The 24425-nt window shown below is 38.1% G+C and overlaps 1 protein-coding gene across 6 annotated transcripts; it reads right to left on the bottom strand.

Annotated features, from left to right (window-relative positions):
- Positions 1–526: 526 nt before the first annotated feature.
- On the bottom strand, positions 527–24261 carry usp25 (ubiquitin specific peptidase 25). 6 transcript variants are annotated; one of them, XM_056244557.1, is made up of 26 exons: positions 24003–24261; positions 21835–21912; positions 21539–21683; positions 20623–20746; positions 20327–20489; positions 18669–18755; positions 16737–16874; positions 15575–15648; positions 15210–15283; positions 13997–14148; positions 13247–13374; positions 12671–12766; positions 12223–12387; positions 11898–12136; positions 11733–11803; positions 11412–11640; positions 10239–10499; positions 10036–10175; positions 8379–8546; positions 7741–7836; positions 6172–6350; positions 4421–4499; positions 3825–3904; positions 3403–3526; positions 2346–2541; positions 527–1247 (listed from the first exon to the last, which is right to left on the bottom strand). In XM_056244557.1, the coding sequence occupies exons 1-26, from the start codon at positions 24042–24044 to the stop codon at positions 1069–1071; spliced, it is 3507 nt and encodes a 1168-aa protein (XP_056100532.1). In that variant the 5' UTR covers positions 24045–24261; the 3' UTR covers positions 527–1068. The 6 variants fall into 6 exon arrangements, with proteins under 6 accessions (XP_056100532.1, XP_056100522.1, XP_056100538.1 ...); XM_056244547.1 differs by having other exon boundaries at positions 15575–15651; positions 24003–24260; XM_056244563.1 differs by having other exon boundaries at positions 10254–10499; positions 15575–15651; positions 24003–24260.
- Between the last annotated feature and the right edge of the window lie 164 nt (positions 24262–24425).

Below are 24425 nucleotides of genomic sequence, written 5' to 3'. Positions count from 1 at the left end.
GTTCTCATCAGTTTTCTTTGGGAGAGCAATAGTGTTTGTGCCTTTTTACTCTATACCTGGCTTTTTCTGTATCTAAGAAACTTCTTATGGTAAAACAAACTCAGGAAGAGTCTAAAAAGGAATCAGGTGCAGACAAATCTATCCGAGTCCATGGGGAAAACATACTCTGTTCTCTTTGAGATGCCCAAAGTAGCACAGCACAGTTTCATTCAATGCGAAGTTCAATAAAGATTAGGAACATTTAAAAAAATATGTATTTGGCCTAAAAGAGCCATAAATAAAACTTTATTCTCTCAATGTATTAACAAGCCACAGTATGTCCCATGGCTGCCAACCACAGCACTTAAAACTTGAGTTAAAGTCCCAGTTGTCAGGTGCACAGACCCGTCTGAGAACCTCCAGCTTTTTGTCTTACTGTCCTTAGAAAATCAAAACAAAACAATGCAGTAACACTGTAACAAACTGAGGGCGGTGTGGCAGGTTGTTCTTATGTTAAATGAGGGGGGGGGGGGGGGGGGGGGGGGGGGGATAAAACGAAATAAAACTAAATATTGAAATGAATCCTCAACCTCGTTTCACAAAGCTAAAGCTGCATGCGCCAATGTCTAAAGCACCACTATGATACCACTCTTCACTTTGAAAAAATAGTTCACTCAAAAATAAATAAAAATCTTTACCCGCATGTCACTCAGAACTCGTATGACTTTTTTCTTTTCAATATAATTAACATAAATGGTGACCACGGTTGTCTCTGGTCCCCATCCACTTACAGCAGCTTGAATGCTCTGCTCTCCTTTTCATACAGGTTTTGAACCACATAAAGCAAGTAAATGATGCCCAAACTTATTTTTAGGTGAACTATACTTTGTCTCTGCTTAGTTTCACACCGTTCTTACTGTTGCATTAGCTTTAAAATATAACAGAATCCTCAAAAAAATATTAATAATACCAATAAGGATAAAGTTAAAATCTCTAGCAGCAAAAGAGAAAGGAAAATTGGGTAGGTTTGGGGAAGCCCTGCTTTAAGGAAGGCATGTGTTAGTGAAGGGGAGATAAAGTCTGCGCAGCTCATCTGCCGTCTGCAGGGGTCCGACTCAGCGTGAGCGACGTCATGACCCGGCCGTAACGCTCGCACAGCTCTAGCGTGGAGTATGCTGGGAGTTTGGGCGCGTCGTGAAAGCTTTTGATCTCGGTCGAGCAGTCGAGCAGCTTGGGCAGGAAGTCGGTGAGCTTCTCCTGCAGATTAGCTGGTGATGAAAAGGACACAAGTTTGAGTGTGTGTGGCACATTAAAAGCTCATGAAGTATCTGTAAAGTGGGCTTACCAGGGGTAGGGGGAACAAATCGATTCATATTATGAAGTCACTTTTCTACCTTTTACCGATTTAAGTCAATTCTCAATAAAAAAAAATGGATTATGTTAATGTTAGTTAATAACAATGTTGTCAGAACAAAAAAAGCAGAAGTCCTCTGCAGTACAGCATCCAGACAGTTTATAGTATGAGCGAATGTGTTCACTGTGTGATGGAGCCTGTTTGAATGCAGTTAGAATGACACCGAAAATAATTCCAAACAAAGCCAGAGCAGAACCGTTGCACGTCTCTGATCCACACACTGGGTTTTGTTCCTGAATAGATCCGTGTTTTTGGACGAGAGAATGATTCAATGACCCATTTATAAAGACAGTCACTTGCGCCGTTTCTGAATGAATCGGTCACTTTGAATTAATCGACTTGAATGTTTCAATGAAGACACATTCTTAATGACTCATTAAGACAGGATTTTGCAAACACCTACTGATGGTTTTAGAATCATATTTAAACTCATTTAACATATTTAAACTTTAAAATCATATCTCCTTTTTTTTTTATTTCAAATCTATATTCAAAATGTTATTTTTTAAAACAAATATTATAGTATTATTTATGCATTTGTAATTACAGTAAATGTATTTATGCCACCTCTGAACTGCATTAAACAGTCTGTGTAAATACATTTTTTAATTATCTCATATTTCAATATTCAAAATATGTTATGTTATGTGTTAATATGTTCAAATGTTCAATATTACAGCTTCTATGTCAAAGACTAGTTTCATTTGATTTGTCAGCAGCACTATAAAGTATTATTACTCTAATTGAATTTATTGATTAAATGTAAGGTTAGAAAAAAACAGACTCTGATTGAACGCTATTATGCAAAAATTAAAGATGTGGAACAAATTTTTTATTTTTTTACTAAATAGTTTTACTAAATTAAATCAAAATATGATTAAAAATCGAGAATCGATTCGATCGTGACCCCAAGGATCGTGAGATTCCAAACGATTCCACCCTGAAGACTTACGCTCCATTTCCTGGCCCAAGTATGAGCACCAACGGTTCCTCATGTCTTCCACGGCCACCATGTCTTTCTCCTCCATCTCATCCACCAGCAGTAGTGGAATACAGGCCACAACCAGCTCGTTCATGATGCTCAGACCCGCGTTCACCTCGGTCTCCTCGCCTGTCTCGAACAGGGCGGCTGCGTGCTCATTCAACTTCTGCAGGACACACAAAAAAAAACACAAGAAAATAAAATCAATACACAGTCCGCAAACCTTTGTCCCTTCGACAAAAACATCAGAGACGTTGGAAAAAGCTGACGTAAAAAGCGGATGTTCTTTGCCACTGCAATTAAACGCTCTTAAACTTCAGAAGCGGTGGCTACCCCTTTCGGCATTCTGCTGGAATTAGCAACTAGCTAGAATACGAAGAAAAACATAAAAATAAATCGCAGTACATTAGTTATGTCAATGTTAGCAGTATTTCCAATTAAAGCGAGCAAAGGTAAACAGTACAGCTTGAGATGAAGTCAAGGCCTATGCAGCACTAGCAAAAGGTAAAACAAGGACAGCGACGTGCTTCCCGCTAATGTGTTTACACACTGAGCGCAGTATGCTTCCTATTCCAGGACTGATGATTATATTACGAGCACAATGGCCGTGCGGGGGGTCACCGGGTACAGCCGTACTAGACGGGGAGAATGGAAGTCAAAGCAAACTTTTATTACAGCTGATTTACAACAGCAACAAATAGAAGCCTCAACTTTCAGCTTTTAAACCTAAAGTGAATCCAAACCCCATAAAAGTATTAAAAAACTTTACCCTAATCGAAAGTTTGACAGGAAATGAAAACAGCATTTTGGACTTAAAATGTTTGCAAAACCACACATATGCAAACCATTGCCCTTAATGCACTCTAAACTGAAAAGCTAACCAGACTCGTTCCAGTCACTGGCGTTAGAAACAATGTTTACAGGAAAGCGTGTGCATCATCGTGTTTTAGACTGATCTGAAAGCAGTTTTTGGAGCTGTTAGGTGCACAGTTTGATCCGGTTAAGAGGTGGTGGTTAATTCACTCACTAGCAGGCACTCTCTGCGGTAATGGGCTATCAGTTCTTCATCATGGCCTCTGTATGGGCCTTTCACCAGGAGCTCTTTGTTGTACTGATAGGCGTAGATCAGGTACATCAACGCTTCCACGTAACTGCAGGAAAGAGTGAAAAGAAAATCTTAATACCTCACAGTACTTATTTGTAACTGAAATATATATAAGATGATACATTTGCAATAAATAATTAATTAAACGGTTACATGCTAAATGTTTCTTGAAGCAATTGCTGTTTTTGTGGCAAGCTAAAGTTAATAAAACAGAATATGCTGCCATCTAGTGGAGATATTATAAAAAAGGGCTCTGGGCCCTTTTCTTCTTCGTTTCAATTGTTTTCAGACATAGACAATGTACATTAAGAGAAAAATAAAGAAATTAATGACTAAAGCGTCACCTTTTCTTCAGGAATAATTCTAGGCCGATCAACAGGAACACTGTCGTCTCACGGAAATTCCTGTAATCCTGATGCCACATCTGTGTCCAAAAAAATGGGCATTAATAACATTATTTTAAAAAGAAAAAGTACAGTTGAAAAGTAGTAAAACATGCAAACTTTTTACTTCTCCTCAATATCCCATTATTTGTCCAATTAATGGGATATTAATTGGACAATCTTATCAATCAATATTAATCTGTCGCAAATCATTTTAGAAAATCCAATCATATATATATATACGTGTCCGTGCATGTGTTTGTGTGTGTATATATATATATATATATATATATATATATATATATATATATATATACACTATTTTTTTTTTAATTGGCTATAGCCCACAGGAAGCTGAACTGGAATTTTAAAGATGAATTCACTAAATTGCAATTTTTAAGAAATTCAACAGTCACACAAAAGGCTTATAAAAGAGTTATTTGCGACAAAACATTTGTACATTGAACTGAGGTTGTAATAAGATGCAGAATCGTCATTTAATTTAAGCCAGAAGCTGACTTAGCATTCACAATTAAATTCCGAACCATTTCGCTCACCTCGTACTCCTCCATGTTCACCTCGTCAGGCTTAATGAGTTCCAGTTTAGCACGTGCCACCTTCATGATGCTCTTACACCTGCAGGGAAGAACAGGGCCGCCACGTTAGAGCTCAGGCGTGACTCATGAGATGCTCTCAGGAACGAGCTGCGTCCTCTGCCCATGAATCATACTTTATTACCCAAAACAAAATGGAAAGATAGCGTCGCATCTGGGGCCAGGCTCACATCAATCTAATTACCTCGCTCAAAATAGAGGAGAAAGAAATCAATTTGCTTATGAATATGGATCACGTTCCTCATCGGAGCGTGCAGTCTGCTCTGGAGACACACGAGACAGTGTAACGAGACAAAAGCCTTTGGGCGGCGCAGACAGGAAGCTGTTTGACAACACAATGATCAGAAACAGCAGCGACTGCTGTGACAAGCTGATAATCACTCTCTGTGTCAGTCTGGGAGGCTTGAGATGGAACTGGCCTTTGGAATAGGGTTCCCGTCTTCTAAAATCAATCTGTTATCAGTGAGGCGGTTCTGTCAAGCTACGGCATTGTGTGTGGCTAACGCTCGTCTTTCATATTTGTCAATGTGATGCTCAACTAACTGTAGAATATAATCGCCGTACAAAAGTGAAATCAAAGGGTGACAGTGACAGCAAAACATTTGGGGAAAAAAATATAAATTTTTGCACACAAAAAAATCGAATGACTTTTTCCCTGTACTTTTTTTTTATTCTGTTCAATGTCTTTTTGTCTATTTTCCACATCTTTTGTAAAGTTGTAAATAATTGCTGTATTTTTAAACACATTTTATAAAGATATTTTAGAGCTGTGCATAACTAGAAAAATGTGCATTCACTTAAAAAAAAATCATTTTTATTTTAGATTTTATTCACTTCCATTAATTCTACAGGCCTAGAAATCCTATTTTAAAATTACCTGATGTTTACAGGCATTCCGTGATGGGAACCATGTAAAATAAATACAACTGGGTTTGATATTTTATTATCAAATCCAATGACATTCATACATTTACAAGTGTATTAAATCTTTCCCTGCCATTGACAGAATTTTCTGTCATTTATGACACAATGATTCCCCCCTCTATTGACAGAATTTTCCGTCTTTCACTGTTATACGGTAGGGAGTCCTGTTACGCATCTTCTGAAGCAGCACAGACTCTCCGGATCAAAACACAGACGAAGATGCAGAAGCAAGCGATAGAAGCACTACTTTATCCACAAGTAAAATAACACGATCGTCAAACATTAAACGGCATATAAATCAAAACATAGATATAAATCATCTATGTTTTGATCATCTTTCTGAATCCGATCTGGACGTAGTCTTTGACAAAAATGTAATTTTCTCAGCTTTTTGTTCAAAATGTTTCTTTTTTTTTTTTTAAATGAAACTTACCCACATTCAAATGTTGACAAAAATGTGATTTTCTCAGCTTTTTGTTCAAAATGTTTCTTTTTTTTTTTTTAAATGAAATTTACCCACATTTAAGTGTTGATAAAAAATATAACGCATGAAGAAAGAAGATTAAAATGTTCGTTTGTTTGTTTGTTTAAAAGCAGAGGGTCTGTTCTTTCTTTTAAAATATTGCATGTTCAGATATTCATACAACAAAATATTCTGGGGGCCATGAAAGCTGTGTGAAAATAATACAAAATGCAGGCGCTGGCAGGGAAAGAGTTAAGTGTTGAAATATTTAAAAATTGAAAATGAAAATGGTTCATTTAACTTGTACCTCTCATCAAAGCCAAGGTTTCTGTCCGCGAACTGCATCAGCAGAGTTCTCTCCAGGATCTTCTTGGGTGCCTGGTTGTGTATGAAGTAAACAATGACGTGTTGTAGCCGGTAGTCCCTCTCAGGGGGTGTGTCCTCCTGAGCGAACCTCAGTAAACGAGTGTACTCTACTTTCATTGCCTGTTACAGAGAGAAAGAAGCCGAGAGAGAAAGCAGGAAAGAAATAAAAAGAGTAAGAGATAGATCTGCATGTTTATTTAGAAGAAAGTGTCAAAAACTAAATGAAAATGAGCAAGAAAATAACTCAAACTTTCCATCTAGACAAGAAGATAAAAAAAATAGTGACTGTAGTAATAGCAGCCTGCGTGCAGAGTGAAAATAGACAGCTGGACATCAGCGAAGACACAACACAACAGAGGCCTATAGAGATCTGACAATACAACTCTCACTAACCACTTACGATCTTAAATGATTTAATGGAATCGTCTTTAAATGCACAGATTTTAAATGGTACTCACTTTATTTTGCTATGTTGTGTGAAGTACACAATAATGGATTGTCTAAGATGACAAAACTCTTCACAACACACAGCAGCAATTGACAGCAGATGGTGACAGTACTGCACAGTATACTGGCAGCTTAAACAGTACTGCAGTACCTCAGGAGCATCATTTAGAAATTTCAGTAGCTTACCCGAATGGCACAGTGTGACATGAAGCATAATGCAATGACATAAGATTTAGCATTTAACTAATTTAAGTGTGAGGGAAGTTGCTACATTTATTATAAAATAATTAATAAATCTTATATCAAATATATGAATTATTAAAGGGGCTATGTATGAATTTTCATATATCAATCACTTTTGTAATAAAACTTATAAAACGAGACCTTCCCCGACTCCCTAGGTTGTCTATGAAAACCTGTGGACTGATTTTTATATGAAAGATTTCTGACTTTTTGCCAGGAGATTCAAAAGGATGTGACGTTTACTGCAGTTCACTTAACAGCCACCGGGTGTCACTAATAACAACTCTACATATAGCCCCTTTAAATAATATAAGCAAAAACATAAGTATTTAGTAAATATATAAAATGATTTAGTATAAATAATCATTATTACATCAATATTTTAATTATAATTATTGATTACAAATTAATTGCCGAACCCAACAAAAACAAATGATCTTACAAATGGCTATTTTGTGTTTTCTACTTAAACAGAACAGTATGCTTATCACCAGGATTAAATTAATTAATTACGAATAATTGACATGGAATTATACATTGACAGCACTAGTGTCATTTCATCAGTATCGATACCAAAGTACCAAAGTATCCAATCTTGTGTGTCAGTCAGCATCACCTCATCAGCAAACTTCTCTATCTTCAGTGGATGAGTAATATAAATAACCTCATTTGCATATTAAAACAGGATGCAGAGGGTTTTTACATAGCCTGCAATGTAAAAAGAGAGCTCACAGAGATAATAATGAGATGCTCAGGGAGAGGGGGTGTGGTCAGAGCTAATGAGATGCACAGGGGGTGTGGCATGCAACAGGTCATGTACCTTGAAGAACGCTGCTTCAGGCCCACACTTGTCATAAACACTCCTGGATTTGCCAATGGCCATTATGATACCCTGCATGTTTGGGGTCATCATCGCCTGCCCAAGGAGGGAAGGTTATTACTACACCGGCCACGCCTCCAAAACTCTCATTGGGCAGTCCGCATGCCAATCACAACACAGCTCAGCCACCAGCGAATGAACTCAAGTCAACCCATTGAAGTAAATGAATTAGCTTAGTACTACAGAAAAGCTAATTCGATATCATGCCCACAGCATTTTAGGATGATTAAACATTCAAAACAGGATCATCATGCAGGTTAATGTGTCTTTTGCTTCTTTAAATCAGTTATGAACAACATAGTGAGCAGTGTAGATGTTAAATAAAAATAAACAGCACAATGATCTGAAGCTTGTGCTACATGCTTCACAAAGAAAAGAAAAAAATCTGGCAAAATGGAAGGATATTCTATTCTGTAACATTTTAAAGGGGGCAGCATTAGTTGTTTGGGAGTCCTGTGGGAGTAAATTGCAAATAATACTAATCTGAAATGGGTTTGGCAAGCCAGAGCAGGTTGTGAAAGGGATGCTGGGATTTTTTGGGCAGCAGTCTCATGACCAAATGCCTCCAAGAACTCTACCTCATCATCATAACCTCCCTCCTTCGATTGAATGACAAAGGTTCCTACATTAGGAATGGCCACCTCTACCACCCGCTGAGGCGCGGGTAGAGAGGAGGCGGAGTCGTCCTGCTCAGGGTCAGGGGGAGGGCAGGGGTCAGAGGTCACCTCGCTGTCGGGATGAGATGACTGAGACAAAGAGAGACAGAGAGAGGAAAAAGTAGCTCGCCGCAAAAGAATGTGGGCCAGAAGAACTGAAAAAGCATGTACTTGTGAGTAAACTAATCCAGTATTTCTTGTATATATATATATATATATATATATATATATATAAAATATATTATATATTATTTCTCTATATATAAATGAGAACATGATTGATACAAACTGCCCTGGTCTGAATAAGACTTGTTACTTTAAAGCTAAAGTGTGATGTTTCTACGCCACTACCATAGACTAAAAAAAGATGGACAACACGTCCCCCTTCTTTTCACTGTAGAAAAATTAAGCCAAAAAATCCCAAAACCAGCCCTTGCCAATTAAGTCACTTAATTGCCAGAGCCAGAGTCTGCGCAATAGTGATCCTGAGGTGGAGCCGCGGTATCAAGGTCCCGTCTATATACACCCACTCCCGCAGACTCAATCGCAAGCACAGCTGTCAATCATGACGTTACACTCCGTTTTTATAGTATTAAATAACTAAAACCAAACATATGTGATAAGAAATACCCAAAATGACAGAAACCATCTTTGGGGAAAAATGATTTGAAGCGTAATTGGATATTTTAGTTTGGCTCAATCCCATTCGAATACATGGAGACGGTGGGGTTTATGACCTATTCTGCAGCCAACCACCAGGGGGAGAATTAAATGATTTGGCTTCACTTTTCAGGACGTGTGCGGCACACTTAGCCACTAGTGTCACCAAACAGTTTTGCTTGTTCAGGGAAATCATTTAATCTTTTAGTAGTTTTATCCAAAGAGACTTAACACCGAGGAGAACAACAGAAGCAATAATCAAACTATGGCTGTGTGTCTCATTTCAAATGCCCTCCAGAGATCGCATTTGTAAGCTGCATGTGTCATTTGGGCTGTGTCAATTCAGAAAAGTAACCATTACATTCCAAAGTAAGAAAGAAATTACAGTAATTTACGCCTCATCAATTTTATTAATGCTCAATTTATCTGAAATGAGACATGCGCTGACATATGTGGCACCTTCGGAGGGCAAAGTCTTCGAAATGAGACATCTTATGAATCACTTAGTTGTATCTGCATATTAAACTTAGATATAGAAAATAGAAGCATAGAAAATAATTACACATTCAGATGGAAAGAATCACATTCATTCAGCAAAGCGTGAATGCAATGCAACACAACATTTTTTGGATATTTGAGTGATCAGAGCCAAATACCCAAAGTCCAACATGTTCATAAGACAGGTGAAAAAAGCACAAATAGCATGAGATGAAAACTAACACATACTTCACATCTTGAAAACTAAACCCACACAATTTAGACCTACTGCCATGACTTCACATGTGTAGACATGAATGTTTGCCCTACATCCAACTAGAAAAGAGCACTTTCTAAACAGACCCTTTGGTCTCCGTGTTTGGTCTCCAAAACCATCTGAAGGACCCAGATCTGGTTCATCGTGTGTTTGTGTATGTCTTACTGTGTTGAGCAGGGCCTCTGGACTCTTCTCATCATGCTCAGCTGCGGCTTTGCTGATGGCTCTCTGCGTGTCCTCCTGCAGGTGTTTGGAGTCTCCGGTGGGCGACTGCTGCTCCATGTACTCTGGGTCATGCTGAGGGGCTGTTGAGGAAGCAGAGAATGAGTTTCCTTAAGTTAAAGACGGTTGTCTCAGACAGTATGTACACAGACTCGGCTCACCGGTATTGTCTGGAGGGCAGGGTTCAGTGCTCATGGGCTGGGCGGCCACACTGGCGGCGGTGGCGGCTGCGGCAGCGGCAGCGGCCAGAGCCAGTTTCTCCTGCTGGAGTTTGCGGACCTGTAGAGCGTCCCACTCCTCCATCTCCCTCTCAAAGAGCTTGTTATCCCCCTCAACATACTCCTTTAGATCAGGAGGGAGCTTGTCCAAGCCGCTGAGCATCTGCCCCGTCTCTTTATCAAACTCCTCTGAGATACACATAAGCAGACAGTCAGCTTTTCAAACACATCTATTTAAATGAGAACATATGTTACCTGCTGTTTTATTAACAAAGTAAATTACAATTACAACAGACTATTTGAAAACTGATCCGTACACATTTTCTTTTCTAAAAAAAAAAAAAAAAAAAAACATTTATTTAAAAATCTTTTTTTTTTCTTTGAAAACACCCTAAATGGGATGTTGTCACATTAAGCAAACTTCTGGGGACAAATTTTGTACCCAAAATACAGCTAAATAAACAAATTATGGAGGACTTGGAGTGCCACTTAAAAATAAGGATCAATTTATTAAATAGAAAATAAAAATGTAAATAAAAAAAATTAAATGATAATGTAAATACTTCTCAAACTGGCAAATAAATAGACACACCCTAATGGTGCTCAATGTAGTTAAATGTGATAAAAAAATAAATTAATTAATGAACCACTTTCCAAATTGACAAGTATAAACTATTTCATGTTTAAAATTTGAGATGTAACAATGAAATAATACACTGATAAGACATTTTGTGGTTTAAATTCGACTTTAAAAAAGAAAAGAAAAAATGCAAGCAAGATAATAGCTCATCTAAACTCAACTGTCAAATGTTTTTTTAAATAATGGCATTGGACATTCACCAATGAATGATTTGATTCCTTTATTGTTATTATTTTAATTTAAATATTAATTAAATAATCAGGTTTAAATACATATTTATTTGGCATTTTCAAAAGTATATATATATATATATTTTTTTTTTTTTCTATTTTTTAATAAATAAATTGATTGCTTAATTTGTATCTTTAAATGTCAAATAAACACTTTTAGATTTTACTATTTGCTTCATTAGCTGTGTTGCACTAGGAGAATCAAAAATGAGCACATGCAGATGAGGTTACCTTCAATAAGGAAGGGTTTTTTATCATCAATATACATGAGGCAGTATGCGCTGGCATTGCGATATCCACCGAACGAGTCTCGCACCAGCTCCTCCCAGGACGACTTTGTCACTGAAATGTCATTGTATTTCATCCACTGTCGGTGATGTGGGTCATAGATGTACGCCCAGTAGTGACCCGCGTTTGCCTGACCCTCGTGGACCAAAACGGCATGCAGCCGGTACGGCACCTAAAACAAAGCATCAAGTACAAAATTAACTCATTCTGGGGTCATTTCTGAGACGGATAGAAAACTATAGGAGATCTCAAAAAGCTTCTTACCTGCATCATGGACTTGTCAGAATACATAAGCTCGATGGTTCTGTGGATTCTGGATATACTGGCCTGCAGATCTGACACAGATCAGGCAGAAACATGTACATTTATAAAGCCCAAAGCAACAGGAAATCAGTATGAGCACATGTTTGCGTGCACGCTTGCTTGTACCTCTGGTGTCATTCTCCACCTCGCTCCTCCAGCGGTGCAGACAGCCCTCCAGCACCCGCAGCTCCTCATCTGTGATGTTTCGTGGGGCGGGGTGCATGGGTAGATCCGGCGGCACGCGAGACTGAGTGAATGGCTTATGGATCGAAACCCTTTGCTGCTGTTGTTGCTGCTGCTGCTGAGCCTGCAGACCAGAGCTGGAGCCCTCGGGTGAGACAGATGCATCCGGTTGATCCCCTGCACTGAAGTCCAAGCAGAAAACACTTGAATATCTCAGAACTATACTAAATAATATTTCCCTCTTGGAATCGTTGGAAAAAAAACTTGCCTTGCTGGAGGTGGCAGCTGTGCAGTCATGCCACCAGGTGGTGCTGTTGTATCAATGTCTTCCACAGGTGACGTGCACACAGGCTTGCTAGAGGCAAACTCCATGGCGTACTGGAGAACATCGGCCAGAGGAAACCTCTTGGGCCCTGAGCCATAGCTCAGATACCTGTCATAGAGAATGTTTTGGGGGGGAAAAACGGATCTCAAGTAAGAAATCAAGTTGGTTGTCTATAGACCGACAGCAGAAATACGAAAAAAGAAAGTCAGTCGGTCTCCTCATACTCATTCTTCAGGCAAATTACAGTCAAACCTCAGCACGTGACTTTAATCTTTCCATTAACAGAATATTTCATGTTGAAATCTTTTTTCAAGGAAAAGATTTTCCTGCTATGCAAGTTAACAGCAGGTTAGCTCTAGATCTGAGCAGAGGTTAAATAGAATTAACAAACCTCTCCAGTCGCTGCTGGAGGACGGTCAGGTGCTCTTTTAGTCTTCTGATCTCCTCTCGTTTTATCCGCGTGATGTCTCTGTTCCTGTCCATGTACCTGAAATCAATCGCATAACTGAATTCCCTGAAAACTGGAAGTAATTTTCGTTTTGGTAGTATTATTCAATATACATACACTATATTATAAGTACTATGCAAATGCTTCTTTATGAGATGTGGCATCAAAAAAAAACTTTATCAAAACAAAACAAAAAATTAAAAAAACATTACAATGATGTCATTGATATTGTTTCGACTTTGACTAGGGAACAGTGCAGGTCAATGAGAAATTTCCCCCCATTTTACAAAATACATTTAAAAAAAGAAAATAGGCTACTACTAAACGAAAAGATCTTAAAAAGAATATTATGAAACTAGATAAAAAGGTTTGTCAAAACAAACTGATGTTTGCTTGAGAAACCCTGACCAGAAAGTTTGAAGTAGTTTTAAAAGCTGGAAGTTTGAAGGTTTTCAGTTTGAAGTACAGTAGTCAACATTACAAGTGGATCAGAAGAAAACACAAGAAAATCGCACTAACCTGTCCATGTACAGCATGGAGGGAAACTCCAGCTTGTTGTGAATCTTTTCAGGTCGGCCTAAGGCTTGATTAAACTCAAACCTCGACAGTTCAAAGGTCAAAACTGGTGGGAGTTCTGTGAACCAGTGCTAGAAAAAGAAAAAAAAAAACAGCAAAATTTTGCATATACAAAAACTAAAGTCAAACTTCTAGTTTGCCAATAATGGTCAAGTGAGAAACAAGGGAGAAAAATGGCTTTAAAGTCTTTAAATGAATTTTGATTGATTTGATATTAAGTTTTTTTTTCTTCAAAAATCTGTCTGTAGTAGTCTTTTAACCCCAGCATGCTCCATGAGAGGCCCATCCATGTGACCCATCCCAGCTCCGCCCCCCATGCTGACAGCTGGAATGAGCACGGTGGCCTGATCACATTCTGAGAGAGACACAGTGTGCTGGGCTTTCATTAACATCCCAGCCTGTTGGAGCCCAGAATAATGTACACCAGAGAATCTCCTTCTTTATTTGCACTCAGCTGAAGTAATTAGCAGGAAGCAGCTGCAAAGGGATCTGCCCAGGGCGGCACTGATGACTGAAAAGCCATTATGTAACATCTCGGTCAGAGGTCACATGTTATGTTTTTTTCTTTCACCTCAAAGATTGTGATTGGATGGCCAAAAGAAGGAATATGAGGACAGTTTTAGGTGTTTGAGTGTATTGTTGCGCACTGGGATAAAAAAAAAAAAAAGAAAACAGAGTGAAACATCTACAAACCTCTTGTCCTGATTTGGCAGAGTTCTCAGCAGAATGCAAAGACTCGATCTCTCCTTCAATCATGGCTGCCTCTAAACACTCGTGTAGATCTTTGAAGCCATTCACCTGGAGAGGGTACTGCCCAAACATCTCAGTGTTCTCAAATTTCTTTCCTGTGAACACACACACGCTCACAATATTGACTCTCTGTAATGTGCTCCGTATAATGATAATCTCTTATCTTATCCATGTTTATTTAGTGGGCACCATATGGATGCATCACAGCGAAAGTATGTAATGCAAAAACACGCATAACAAATTGAGACAGCATAGCTACATTAATCATTCGCATTAATGTACTTGTGCAGCGCAGAATATGTTTATGGCCTTACATTCACTCGCACATACAAATACTAATCAATTTGGGGTATGTAAGATTTTATAATTTTTTGAAAGACTCTTATGCTTCCAAAGACTGCATTTATTTGATTAAAAAAATATATATTTAGAAATATTATTACAATTTAAAATAACTGTTTTCTATTTCTATATTTTCAGCCTCATTACTCCAGTCTTCAGTGTCACATGATCCTTCAGAAATCATTCTAATAAGCTGATTTGGTGCTCAAAAGAAACATTTATTATTATCAATGTTGACAACAGTTAAATCTTACTTGTTCAGTTCAAGTTCTTGTAGTGAAAATTGAGATACTTTTTTTTAGAATTCTTTGATGAATAGAAAGCTCAAATGAACAGCATTTATTTGAAATAAAAATCTTTTGTAACATTATAAATGTCTTTACTGTCAATTTTGATCAATTTAACACATCCTTGCAGACTACAAGTATTAATTTCTTTAAAAAAAAATCTTACTGACCCCAAACTTTTGAATGGTAGTGTACTTATTAATTGACTTAATCTAATTAGAAATACTAAACACTCATCCTAAAACTAAACATTTTTAAATAAGAAACCAGACATTTTTGTGAGGTTTTACAATGATATTTTGATTAATTTGGTACTCAAATGAGCTAAACAATTTAAGAAGGTAAAAAGGTCACCTAATAAGCAGTCTGCATGTAACCAGCTATGATCAGTGCTGTCATGTTTAATAAGCCCAGCACCACTCACACATCAATGACCGTCACATCTTGGGTTCTCCACAGCACATTGACAACACAAGGTCACTTTTATTAACAAGGGGAGAGGACTCATACATCCGATGGATACTCACCCTCCAGGACGCCCACAGCCAGGAAACGTCCGTAAAAAAGCTCAACCATCGGGTTCTTCGGCTTCTCTCCCTCCCTGTGTAGAAGAAGAGCAAACTGAGTCGCATGGGGCTGGAAATGTTCGGGACTAGAGGAGTCAGTGTCCTTTGGCTGTAGGAGTCACACGAGGACTGCATTCAGCAGGTATTTAACGGTGCTAATTGAAGTCACACAGGTTAATGAACCACATTAATCATCATTAATGCCTGTTCCAGCTGAATTTGTCATGTGGTCATACATCATTCTGAATGATATGAGAGAGAAACACAGAGATACAAAGAGAAGCTTGTGGTCATCAGATCTTCTGGTAGGATGTACAGAATCTCACCTGTCCTCCTCTGCCTTTATCTGAAACGCGTCCTCCAGCCAGTCCAAGAGTTTATGGGTGAACTCGCTCACATCCTGCTGTACAAACAAACAAACCAATTCAAATCCTGAACAAATGTATTCTTGTTTTAACTGGTCTCAATTGGTCCTAGAACAACCATTTTGTTCTAGTGCACATGTGCCAAAAATGCACCATATTAATCAAAAGGTCAGGCTTATCTATGATGCTGAGAGGGTATAAAACAGATTGACCCATGGCACAAATATTGAGAGCTCTATAAATAGGTCCCTATTGTTGTAGCATTTAGTTTTTTCCCTGAAGCTCACTTATGATATGTTGATCTAGTTTTCTTGTACAATAAATGTTGCAATTTCATGATTTTAACCCATTTGCTGAACCTACTGTATCTCTAAGACTATATATACTGTATGTTAATAAGTTCTGTTATGACTAGCAAACCTCTTTGCAAGTGATATAATTAATGAGACGCCAGTCTAATTGCTGAATACAGAATATGCATTAATATGTAAATGTGGGCAGCCATATGCTAACATGTTCATTGTTTTGAAGTACTGTGATAATGTTTAAATGATTGCATTTTATTGTACACTTCCATTCAAAAGTTTGGGATCAGTAAGATTTCTTTTTCAAATAAATTAATTCTTATTTTTCAAAATATTTCTATTTTAAATAAATGCTGTTCTTTTGAACTTTCTATTGATCAAAGAATCCTGAAAAAAATGCATCACAGTTTCCACAAAAATATTAAGCAGCACAACAGTTATCAACACTGATAATAATCATGTTTCATCAGCATATTAGAACGATTTCTGAAGGATCATGTGACTGATGACTGGAGTAATGATGCTGGAAAATTCAGCTTTTCCATCACAGGAATACAATACATTTTCAAATATATTCAAATAGAATACAGCTACTTTAAATTGTAATAACATTTCACAGTTTAACTGTTTCTACTGAACTTTTGATCAAATAAATGCAGTCTTGGTGGGCATTAGAGTCTTCTTAAAAGCATTACAAACTCTTACTGAGCCCAAACTTCACATTCTGAATGTTAGAGTATGTCTACACAGAAGCACTCTTGTTTATTTTAAAAGAGCAAGGAAAATCCAGTTTTTTATTATGTCTTTCAGTGCCTTACCTGCTGAGACTCGCTGGACTTGAAGGCGTCCTTGAGGATCTCCACGGCTCGGGACGGGTCCACATACTTCCGCTTGGAACCCACCAACAAGGAGAAGAGGCGCCTCAGCTCCTGCATGAACGGCAGGTTCCTGTGCTCCTGTGGGAATACAAATGGAGACCAAATTCTTAAATCCCACAGAGAAAAAACACAAAGTGTTCCCGCAACTCAAACAGCAGAGCATGGCACTAGCAATGCCAAGGTCATGGGTTTTGATTTCCAATGAATACATGACTGATAAAATGTCTGCCAAACGCATAAAAATGTAAAATGTTAACTTTAAGCAGGGCCTAAAATGAACACGGATTGGCAAGTATATAAAACGGTGTCACACGCCAGTTGGCCAGTAACATTTTTATTAAATCTAGCAATGCATGAATGTGAACAAACGCGAACGACACTCGGGACAGTTGTTGGGCCAGTGCTGCATCGTCACAAAAGTTTAAGGCTTGAGAATTTAAATGTTCAAGTGCAAGTCACGAAAGGGAGCTCAATTCATTACTGGCGCGCTGTATGGAAAGTTTTCACATCCGAAGTGCGCGCCCAGAGAGCTGCGTCTCAGACAGTGCGTAAATACTGAATAGAACTCTTTCACATCTTCTTGCGCTTGAGCAAACAAATTCACACAAAATTTTATAAAAAAAAAAGAGAATTCTAGTAAACAGTCGGTTATGTCGTAACTGACCGTAAACAGTTGAGAAATTAAATGCATTTGTATCAGTACATTAGATCAGTGCATTCACTCTTAAAGTGACAGCAGCCTAATATTACTGTTTGTTTTGACTTTTGACTGAATAAGCTTTGTAACTTTAATAAGGATTCATTAATAAGGGTGTTTAATTTATACAGTGAAGACTATGCAGTGTTTTCTTTTACATTTGCTTACTTTATTACATTTTTGTACCTGAAACCGACTGTTAGACCTACCTGAAAAACTGTACTAATTTGTGTTTTTACTGGTAATTTGATTATTTGTTTTTTGATTATTGTTTGTAAAACGGTTTACTTGTCTTTAATAATGTTTTAAATTGATATTAGTTAGGCTAGTAGTTTTAGCTGTGATAATGAAATTGGAATAGAGGATTGTGAATGTTCACTGGTATCTAAAATTTGTGTCGTTACTGTTTTGTAGCCGGTAAAAAATATTTATTGCCAGTACATTTCATTGGCAGATGTGGCAAAAAGTTAGTTTTAGGCCCTGGAAATAAGGTATGATGGCTAATTGTTGAGAGAATTTGAATGATGAGAGTTTGATTAGTTGGGTCTGTCTGCAATCAGTTAAGGAGATCTTTGCCTTACAAACATCTCAATGCCCCACAGGGGTCAGAAACCTTCACCAGATCACATCATCTGGATTTTTTTCTTCAGTATTAAATGATAACAGATTAAAGTCTAGAAAGAGCTTCTCCACTGACCCAGCAGACGAAAAGTATGAGCAATAAGGAGAGAGAAAAGAATGAATCCAGGGCTCTGTGGTCTTCTATCAGTGGATGAGGTTAAGCTCAGATTAGCGGCCATGTCTGCTGACCCCGTTCGCAGGCTCAGGGTCCCCAGAGAAGGACACGAAGACAGAAATCACAAAGACACTGTCCACTACTTCTTCCACTTAAAAAAACAGTCTGGAGGAGCTGATGTGACAGTTTAACAGCAAGAACACAGGGACCTTGATAAAGCACTTCCTCTGCTTCACCTCCTCTGGTCACAGGCCAGTCAGATGGGTGAAAATCACTGCTCGTAACAGCACGATAATGTCACAGCATGCAACTGTGCTTTCAAACCAGGTCAAGCAAGGTCACAGTTGCTGGAAGTGTGTCTCGGTGAGAAATGGAAGCTCTTATGGCATGCGAGTTGTTGTTAACCATGGTGGACATGGGTATCGGGCGGCAATCTCACCTTCTGATTGCGGGGCAAGTCCTGCATCCGTGCAGGGGGGGAATAATGCAACACCAGCCTCTGGAACTCCAGCAGGTTAAAAAGAGACTGGAAAATATAGATAGATAAAAAAGATGAATATCAGTGTTTGAAAACAGTGTGTACCAGCACTGAATGTCAACACAACCTTGTGATGATACGTTAGACAAAACGCAAACGCATTTGGCATGTTTCTCGCGCTTAGTTGAAGTGTCGCTACAGTATCATAGTGTGAATGACTGATGTCCTGTTTTTGGTGACAGATTCACACATTTAGAATCTCCTCGTCCAGATCTATAAACGCACAGAGCTCTGAGCGCCAGAGCGGCCACGGTTCTTACATGAGGGGGGGCTTCTTCAGGCGTCAGGTTACACACAGGAGGTAAACAGCATGTGACAGTACTCAGCGATCATTACTCAGCTTGGTTCATGTTCTGACATCGCCAACAGACACAAACAATCAGGCCTCAGTAGGACCTGAAGTCACATTCAAAGCCGATATACGCACATAAATGAGTGCTATATTAATATGCTAGGTTGCTTGGTAATATAAATAGCTTACAGTTAGGCTAATAAACAATATAAAATGTAATAAATAAATTATATATAACAAATAATAAAAGAATAAAAGTGTAAAACCAGGTATATTTTATAATATTGCAGTTCTCGCTGTTTTATAAAAGCAATAATATACATAAAGCCAGAAGTTACAATTGTCGTTTTTGAGATGGTAACAGATATACAAGTCTTGGACATTACTGTGAACAATATAATCACACTTTTAAATGTTTGAAGTTGGTAAGATTTTTTAATGTATCTAGTGCTAACTAAGGCTGCATTTATTTTATGAAAAATAGAGTAAAAAACCCCAGTAATATTGCAAAATATTATTACAGTTTTCTATTTTAATATATTTTAAATTGTCATTTATTCCTGTGAAAGCTGAATGTTTAGTAGCATTACTCCAGTCTTCAGTCACATGATCCTTCAGAAATCATTCTAATATGCTGATTTGCTGCTCAAGAATCATTTATTATTAATGTTGACAACAGTTGTGCTGCTTAAATTAAACTGCTTAAAACCATAATACATTTTTTTTCAGGATTCTTTGATTAATAGAAAGTTTAAAAGAACGGCATTTATTTGAAATATAATTTTTTATAACATTATAAATGTGTTTACTGTTATGTTTGATCAATTTAATGCATCCTTGCTGAAAAAAGTAAAAAAAAAATTGTATGTACTGCAATGTACTTTTTTTTTTATCTTAATGAGCCCAAACTAGTGTATGTTTATTTATTATATATTTTCTTGCCATATTTCATCTACTCTCTAAACTCTCTAAACATGATCCTAGATGCATATATTGAATGTTGTCATCTTCAAAAATAATAACTATACTGATGCATTGATACAGCAATATCTCTTTGTTTTTAATAACTGCAATGCAAGGCCAACTCGGCTTCATTCAGATCAGATCTGCAGCATGTGAGACAAACAATCACACTGTCTGGGGAATTATAAAATCAAATAAGACAATTAAAAAATAAATGAATTAAACTGTCATTTTTTGTTTTTCAGTTCATTAAATAAGCAAATGTGTTTCAAATTGTAAAGCAATCACAGCGGCTGACACTGACCTGTATGACTGCACTGAACCAGCACGTGTTCCCCACGTTCTTCAGCCCTACGGGACAGTTATCCTGCCTCTTCCTGTCGTACGGGTTGGGTGAATCGCTCCATACTTCTGTGTGTGTGCGCTTCAGGCTGGCCTTGTTCTCAGCGATGCTGGCCTCCAGGACTCTGAAGCACAAAGACACCAAACATCACTTCTGTCTGGTCGCACACGGTATAAAAGATATCTGATACAACTCTACTTGCTATGCGATTCATTTTATACTGAAACCTACAGTTAAAAGTACAGTTAAATCCCCACCTGCTGATAGCCTGCTCTTCATCGGTGATGCCCGTCTCTCTGAAGGCCCTGTTCGACTCCTCCAGACTGAGAGCGATGGCCCGCTGCAGGTCATCTTTATCATCTCCAGTGAGATCAATTACATCTGAAACAATCACAGGAACACCCGAAAGTGGGTTACTAGCAAACGATGGGTGCCGTGTTGTGCTTGGAGTCAATTGTTTTATTTGTGATAATGTTGTGTAACATTGAACACTTTTGTTAATCAGCCAATGCCAAGAATATCAAAATGCTTAAATATTGCCCGATTAATCAGCCTGTTTGATATTTCATTAGTTAGACAGCTCACAAGGTTATAACACACTGTCATAGTGATAGGAAAAAAGCATGGTGAGAGCTCAAATAAAAATATGAGGAAGCATGCCAAACTAACATTCCCCCTGTCAGCATTTTCTCAGTAGTAGGACTGGGGTTTGTGTCATAATCATTTAAAACAAGCTGGGAGGAGCAGCAGGCTGGATCTTTAAAGGTCTGGCTCTCTGAGATGATGTGCATGCACTTATAAGAGAGCTGCCAGAACTCCCACTGTTAGTTACATGATGTCTCATTTCAGTCTCTCTTTTCTAAAGAGGAATTTCAGGAAGACGTGTAGCAAAGACGTTGACACAGCAGAGCAAATTCCCTCCTGCAGTTTAAAAGTTAATGAATCAATCCTAAAGTCTCTCTTTTCAAGTTTAGGTACCAAAATACAGATAAAACAAATAGTCTTTATATATATTTTAGAACTGCTTATAAATCAGTTCACCAAGCTGTCGGGAACAAAGCATTTACAGCTGGTTCCTTTGCGTCATGGCATTTCATTGTACTTCATCACAGAGCAGCGTAATCTTTCCCTGGATTCCGGCCAATCATTGTTCTTAGATGTAAATATACGTACTTGTATCAGCCTGGCTGCCCACGCTGATGTATCTATCATTGGTGATTTGGGCCGTCTGGTAATAGGTGGCTTCATCTTGCTGCGGGACCTTGGCATTCTTTTCCGTGAGAAAGGCAACCGCCTCGGCTAGGTCACCGTTACTGGCCTGGACACAAACACCTTTCATTACATGCACTAAGAAACTAACTTGTCTTTGAGAAAATAATATTAAAAGTCCATCTATCAAATCAGCTGCAAGTATATCATATATATTTTGTATATTATCATATATAGAGTTAATGAAACGGAAAGCTCACCTGCAGTGCTTGCTGTAACAGCTGAACATCTGTAGTTCCAGTAACTTCCCTCAGCTGGTTCAGTAATGTCTGCTGGTGCTGTGAAGAAAACGCAAGAGAAAACACTTTTTTTTAAATGTTAAGTAAATCAAAATGAATATTTCCTGTGCTTGTGACTATACATCCCCTCTATACAGCTTCATATCGACCGATACTGTGTGTTTAATTTGTGTCTGCTTATTTCCCCTGTTTTTACACTGAGATTGGCTTTGCAGCCATAACATGAAAATATTAAACATAAAAAAACATAAAAATGTCATATTAAAAAAAGCTAACTGCGGATGGTCATTTTTCCTCTTTCTGTCTAAGTGGACGTATTTTGGCAGAATAAGTTGGGAAATGGATCAAACATTAAAAATATTGCTCTGCAAGACCAGGATCAAACGGGTTGCTGTCACCAGCATCACAGTGGAGCATCAGGACACGCTGCAAACAGAACAACATCTCACTTCTCTGGGTGGGAAACAGAGTACTGGCCCTTTATCTCAGTCCTGGCTATGATCAGGAACAGCATGAGTCAAACATAGACTGTGCCAAGCCGAAGAGGGAGGAACAGCAACGCTCCTCCCAAGACCGAAACGCAGTATGACTGATCTGTTTCGACTAATCTGATCATTTTAGTTTTGGGCTCTATCAAATCATATACAAATGTTCTTCTGCTAGCCTCATAACAAGTCTTGAGTTACTGACATCATTACATAATCGAACAGTCAGTGACTAAGGGATGCTTCACTGACTTTCTAATGCATTGCATGCCTTTCCGTTCAAGATATGACATGAGACGTCGTGGTCTGTGCGTAGCGGGCACGTCTCAACACTCTGAAGGTGGCACACCCCTCCCTGATTGTGGTATGGATGCACTGGGCTAAGTAACACACATTTCTCAACAGTAACATGATAAAGCAACACACGCTCTGTGCCAAATAAGGACTGCTGAACATTACAACCCGTTCACTTTCAGTTTATGCGAAATACACAGTTTTATATTGCCCACCACCTGCTGCAACTCAGGTTTGAAAACTCATCTTGTGTAATTAAGATCACAAAATCGCTTCTTCAGTTACTACATAACAATCTGATGATTAATCAGCCTATTTTTAACTAAATAGATCATTATACTGCTATTAAAAGCCAAAACAACCCATCAACATACACTTGAGATGTATCATATTAAACAACCAGTAGAAAATTTCAAAAAAGATTCAATTTCAATCTACAAAAACACTATTACACAACACAAACTAACAAGAAAAGCCTAATATTTAAAGAGATAAAATAATGCCACAAAAATAAAACGGATATCAAGAGTCTCTTTACAAAATTTGCCATTAAAATGTGTAAACTTGACAGATTAAATAAATGAACAAAGCTAAAATGCCAAAAATAAACAAAAGACCCACCAGATTAAAATCAAAGAACAAGAAAGCCCTAATGTTTACAAATGCAATAATCCCACAAAACAAAACTAATGTTTATGAACAGACAAAAGTATGTTTACAAACAGATTAAAATGGAATCCCACATAAACACAAACCAACAAGAACAAGTTTCGTGTTTAAAAACAGATTAAAAAAAAGGAACAAAAAAAGCAAATATGTGGCACAAGTGAACATGAAATGTTAATGTTTACAAACAGATTTTACAGCAGATGTGTGGGTGTCAGAACATAAACACACGAGCTACATCAAACACTAACTCAACAATAGGTATCATTACCCTTCTGAACACTCAAACACAGAGTTTGCGGGGTATTTAGTAAGAATTAAGAGACTTTCGCTGAGATTTCACTGCGTTTATGGGGGTAAGTTTAGCAGGTTTAGCTGTTAGCACAAACGCGACTATTTCGCAGCTTTTGTTAGCTATATGGGCTTGTGTTGTTTTATTTACAGTTGTTTATTGCTTTAAACTGTTTAATTTATTTAACATGCATAAGTGTGTAAGCATAAACGGTCCAATAAATAAAAACAAACACAAAAACGTGAGGCGCGGCTAATGTGATGCTATATAACTAGGCCGCAGCAATCAAACTGAGCCACTGGCACTTTCAACGCCACCATAAACCTCCTTATGACACCGAACGGAACCGAGCCGAACCGGGTCTGTGTGTTCGGGCGGTGCGCGCGGGTTACCTTCTGAGAGTGCTGCTGCAGGACATTCTGCTCCACGGTCATGGCCGGTTCCGATCCAGACGAAATGGACTCAGGTTCGAGGGTAAAAACGCAGCATACAGGAGTCAGAGGAGTAGATTATGGGAGAGTTTAAAAAAGAAAAACCCCGTACTCATCCTCGCTGCAACGGCGCCATGACGAACAAGAACAGACACATCTGACATCTCTGACATCCATTAGCTGGGTCTGGAATCTCTGGATCACACGCGTGCCCGCCCATACGTCATAGTGATTGAGTAAACACGCACACATTGAAATTGAAACATGTAAAACACTACACATAAACAACGCAATAACAATAAATAATTAATAAAGATGTGACTAAAAAAATCCACTGTTATTTCCTACGGATAAAATACACACAGATTGCAAACACACACAAAT

This window comes from Rhinichthys klamathensis, unplaced genomic scaffold (assembly GCF_029890125.1).
Source record: "Rhinichthys klamathensis goyatoka isolate OS25496 unplaced genomic scaffold, OSU_Roscu_1.1 h1tg000027l_1, whole genome shotgun sequence".
Taxonomy (NCBI): domain Eukaryota; kingdom Metazoa; phylum Chordata; class Actinopteri; order Cypriniformes; family Leuciscidae; genus Rhinichthys; species Rhinichthys klamathensis.
This window is presented reverse-complemented; position numbering and strand designations above follow the sequence as displayed.

Excerpts from the sequence above, each read along its gene's own strand:
- usp25 (XM_056244547.1), bottom strand. The coding sequence starts at position 24,044 with ATGACCGTGGAGCAGAATGTCCTGCAGCAGCACTCTCAGAAG. Across the intron at positions 11,804-11,897 it reads GGTGGAGAATGACACCAGAG|ATCTGCAGGCCAGTATATCC; the intron begins GTACAAGCAAGC and ends GATCTGTGTCAG. Across the intron at positions 10,176-10,238 it reads TACCGGTGAGCCGAGTCTGT|CCCCTCAGCATGACCCAGAG; the intron begins GTACATACTGTC and ends CTTCCTCAACAG.